The sequence below is a fragment of the Mesitornis unicolor genome, unplaced genomic scaffold (assembly GCF_000695765.1).
Source record: "Mesitornis unicolor isolate BGI_N332 unplaced genomic scaffold, ASM69576v1 scaffold23650, whole genome shotgun sequence".
NCBI lineage: Eukaryota > Metazoa > Chordata > Aves > Mesitornithiformes > Mesitornithidae > Mesitornis > Mesitornis unicolor.
The window spans coordinates 2,382-6,654 of NW_010156661.1; the positions used below are offsets into that span (position 1 = coordinate 2,382).

At 49.3% G+C, this 4,273-nt stretch overlaps 1 protein-coding gene across 1 annotated transcript in view; it reads left to right on the top strand.

The window, feature by feature from the left end:
• Positions 1-444: 444 nt before the first annotated feature.
• The window catches only part of LOC104548107 (histone-lysine N-methyltransferase SETDB1-like), a gene marked incomplete at its 5' end in the record, with an annotated part of 14,844 nt that continues 11,015 nt past the window's right edge, over positions 445-4,273 (top strand). The window contains 6 exon segments of the mRNA XM_010194033.1: positions 445-612; positions 897-1,098; positions 2,332-2,405; positions 2,782-2,972; positions 3,656-3,785; positions 4,171-4,273. The exon segment at positions 4,171-4,273 is cut by the window's right edge and continues 60 nt beyond it. Coding sequence (XP_010192335.1) covers positions 445-612; positions 897-1,098; positions 2,332-2,405; positions 2,782-2,972; positions 3,656-3,785; positions 4,171-4,273 — 868 coding nt within the window.

A 4,273-nucleotide genomic window follows, 5' to 3' on the forward strand; every position in this document is an offset into this window, starting at 1 on the left:
TCAGCAGGGAGATCCACTGCCCTCCTCTGATCTGTCCATCCAGTTATGCCATTGTAAAGGCAATCACATTGGTCAAGTGTGACTTCCCCTTGGTGAATCCATGTTGACAACTGATAACCTTCTTTGTCTTCATATGCTTTGAGATAGCACAAATAAATACCTTATAATACATTGTTTGATTCCAGATTCCTGTTTTTCTGTAAGCCCTTTCCAAAAGCAAATACAGGTCGTGCAGTTTCCATAATGTGAAAGCTCTATGATGGTTAAACCTCACTTGCTGATTACTCCATGCAGTAAAGCTGAGGTATTTAGGCTGAGTGAGGTAAAGGAAAACAAGAACACCTCATGTCTCAAGTCCAACAGATGTTCTTCCAATTGCATATATAAGAGAGGGAGCCTTTGTGTGGTTTCTAACTCAGTTTGTGGTTGTTTTTCCTTGGGTAGATGCACAGACCCCTCAGGAAGCTCCTAGCACTCTCCAGCCCATTGGCCCTGCAGCAGCTGGGAGTGATCTCAGCAATGACGGTGACCTGAACGTTGGCATGAGGATCCTGGGCAAGAAGAGAACCAAAACCTGGCACAAGGGAACTCTGATTGCAATCCAGACGGTCGGTACGTCCCATGCTTGCTGCCGTGATTCGGTGCTCATGGCTTTCACTAAACTTCGGGTGGGTGACTTTGACTGGGCTTGGAGCAGGTCCCCTCCTGTGGAAAGCACCAGGAAAGAGTTGTGAAAGCAGCACATCTCCACAGTAATAATTTACCTTCCAAATTAATCTCTGAGAGGCTTTCAGCTAAGTCCTGAGCTTGGGTCAGGATGGTGGTATCTGGTGCAGGACTTTCTGTATGAAATCACTTGGCTTTCATTTATTTTGCCGCCTTGAAACGTCTTGCAGGTGCTGGTAAGAAGTACAAAGTGAAATTCGATAATAAAGGGAAGAGTTTGCTCTCCGGCAATCACATCGCGTACGACTATCACCCCTCGCCTGAGAAACACTACGTTGGCAGCAGGGTTGTGGCAAAATACAAAGATGGGAATCAGGTTTGGCTGTATGCTGGCATTGTGGCTGAAACCCCAAACGTGAAGAATAAAGACAGGTATTCATTCTCCTCCTCAGTCACGTATCCTCCCCTCTCTCTCTCTCTTTTTTGTTGTTTGCTTTGTAGGAAAAGAAAGAGGATTATTGTATACTTGCTATTGTGGGAGCTGTTCTTTCCTGCCCTCCACGGGGGCGTTGCTTGGAATATTGTTTCTTCAGTCTTTCTTATCTCGGAAGGCTCTGGGTGGAGCTTCCATTACTCATGTCCCTGAGTCAGAAATTCTGTCTGCTAATTCATTCAAATTATCACACAAATCTGAGTCTGCGCTGCTCAAGGCATAAAACAAAGCATTAGGAAATACGAGCCCTGGAAGCGATTAACACCAGCGGTGTTGCCAAAGCACTTAAGGAGAATCACAGCGTGGTTTGGGTTGGACCTTAAACCCCTTCCCAGTCCCCATGGGCAGGGACACCTCCACCAGCCCAGGCTGCTCCAGGCCCCGTCCAACCTGGCCTTGGGCACTGCCAGGGAGGGGGCACCCACAGCTTCTCTGGGCAACCTGGGCCAGGGCCTCAGCTCCCAGGGAAGGATTTCTGCGCAATATCCACTCTAAATCTCCCCTCTTTCAGTTTGAAGCCATCACCCCTGGTCCCATCACTCCATCCCTTGTAAAAAGTCCCTCCCCAGCTTTCCTGTAGGACCCTTTCAGGAACTGGAAGGCCGCAGTAAGGTCGTGCGGAGCCTTCTCCAGGCTGAACACCCCCAACTCTCTCAGCTGTCCCCAGGGCAGAGCTGCTCCAGCCCCTCAACATCTCCATGGCCTCCTCTGGACCCACTCCAGCAGCTCCATGTCCTTATGCTGGAGGCCCCAGAACTTTGTCCCAAAGGCTCCAAAAGTTTCTTGCAGAGATTAAGAGCAGTTAAGCTGTCTTTTCCTGTGGCTGAGGCACAGAGGGAATCTGGAGCTCAGGGCAGAGGGCCTGCCTGTGCTCTGCTGTGCTGCTGGGAGGCCTTTGGGCATCCTCTCTTTTGGCTTTGGCAACTTGGGTATAGCTCAGGGCTGGGGCAGAGCTGTTCTGAAAGAACCAAGGGCAGTGGCAGTGCTGTAAACTCATCATCTCCCAGTAGAAACCATCACTTCATTCTGTTCTTGTGCATCCTGGCTGTTCTGAGCACCTGTGGGGCTGGCAGGAGAAACAGGAGGGATGCTCCACTGTCATTATGTGATGTGGAACTGCGTTATATTTCTAATTCCAGCTTCCAACGCTTGTTCTCTTTGCTCTTCTCCAGGTTCCTGATCTTCTTTGATGATGGCTACGCTTCGTATGTCAAAGAGTGGGAGCTGTACCCGATCTGCAGGCCACGTGAGTGAGCTCTGTGTCCTAACACTGGCATTGCATGGAGAGCCTTTGGGTATATGAAAGAGCCTGGCTTAAAGGACAAGGGGCAGACTGCACGTCCCCTCTGATGCTGTGCCTCTAGGTTCTTGTTTTGCATGTGAAACTGGAGGAAAATAGTGGGTTTTTAACCTGCAGAGTGAGTGTGCTTTGACTCCTTGCACTCTGGGTGTGTTAATGTGGCTGGATGCCCCACCACCTTAAATCTGTCCACTCAGGATTGCTGCTTGATTGCTCTTATGTCAAAATCCATCTGGGATCTCTTCTAAAAAGAATTTAAAGTTCTCTTTAGTAAGAGCCTTTCCTCCTCTTCCCTTTCTCCCATCCGTCCCTTTCTGAACAGTGAAAAAGACCTGGGAAGACATCGAGGATGTTTCCTGTCGCGATTTCATTGAGGAGTACATCACAGCCTACCCCAACCGCCCCATGGTGCTGCTGAAGAATGGCCAACTGATCAAAACGGAGTGGGAAGGGACCTGGTGGAAATCCAGAGTGGAGGAAGTGGACGGCAGCCTGGTCAAAATCCTTTTCCTGGTAGGACAATTTCCCTTCTCCCCTTAGAGAGGCAAAATGGGCTTAAATTTGAGTCTGGGGAGGGGTTAATCCAGTTTCCTTGTGAGAATGTCAGAGTCCTGGAGCAAGCAGGTATTCTGCTTAAAAAGTAGACAGCCAGTTTCTACTGTGAAGGTGAAAAAAAAAGCCTTTTAAAACATTTTGCATGTGAAACTCTGAAGTGGTAGATGAAGAAAAACCAAAACCCATCATCTGCAGGTAACTCTGGCCTGGTCCCGTTCTTGATATAAACACCCGGCCGTGTCTCCTGTCCAGATACAAGTGCTGCTTTGAGAAGCAGGGGAGAAATCAAGCAGGAGCTGCGATATTCTGTGATTCTGCTTGCTCAAACGCTGCAAATTGCAGAAGGGGAGCAGCTGAACCGTCTGTGCCCGTTTGGCTCCCCTCATGTCAATATAACCAGGGCTGGGGAGGACACTGTGCACTTGCAAACTTAACCTCCTTATCCTAGAGCAGATTCGGTTTGTGCTGAGGAGTGAGCTCGTCTCCTGACGAATCTTGTTTCTCCAGACAAGGAGAATACTTTGCTTGCTTTCCACTCCATTCTGCTCACTGTAAAAGCATGCTGCTGTCTCCCAGGCCTGTGTTGTACCTCTGGAAGCTCTTGCCATAGGTGCTGTGAGTGTTGCCTTCTAACCCTGCAGGATGACAAGCGGTGTGAGTGGATTTACCGGGGTTCCACGCGCCTCGAACCCATGTTCAGCATGAAAACTTCCACAGCCTCCACCCAGGAAAAGAAACAAAGCGGACAAGCAAGGACTCGTCCCAATGTCGGTGTGTGGCATCTTTTTTTCTTTAGTTTGCATCCTGGAATTTGAGTGAACGCGTTGTGGGTCGGCGGGGGCGGGTGGCTTGTGTTGGCTTTTGTTTAGTTTTGGTGGAGTTTCTTTAGCAGGAGATTTAAGATCTCCTGTGGGCTGGTTCTCAGGGCTTAACGATGCCACAAAACCAGACTGCAGATGTGCAAAGTGGCCAGAACCTGTTTAGAGTGACTGGCTGTGACTCGGAGCTCAGCCAACGACCCAGTGTTAATTGCAAACACCTCTGTTTTGGTTGCCTTCAGGAAATAAATCAATATCTTGTGGCTAGCGCAGGAAACTTTGCTTGATGGTAGAGATTTCTCTGGTTGATGCTTTGCTTTTTCCCCCTTTCCTGCTAGGTGCTGTCAGGAGCAAAGGGCCCGTAGTACAATACACACAGGATTTAACGGGAGCTGGTACCCAGTACAAGCCCCTAGAGCAGATGCAGGCAGCCTCCCTGGC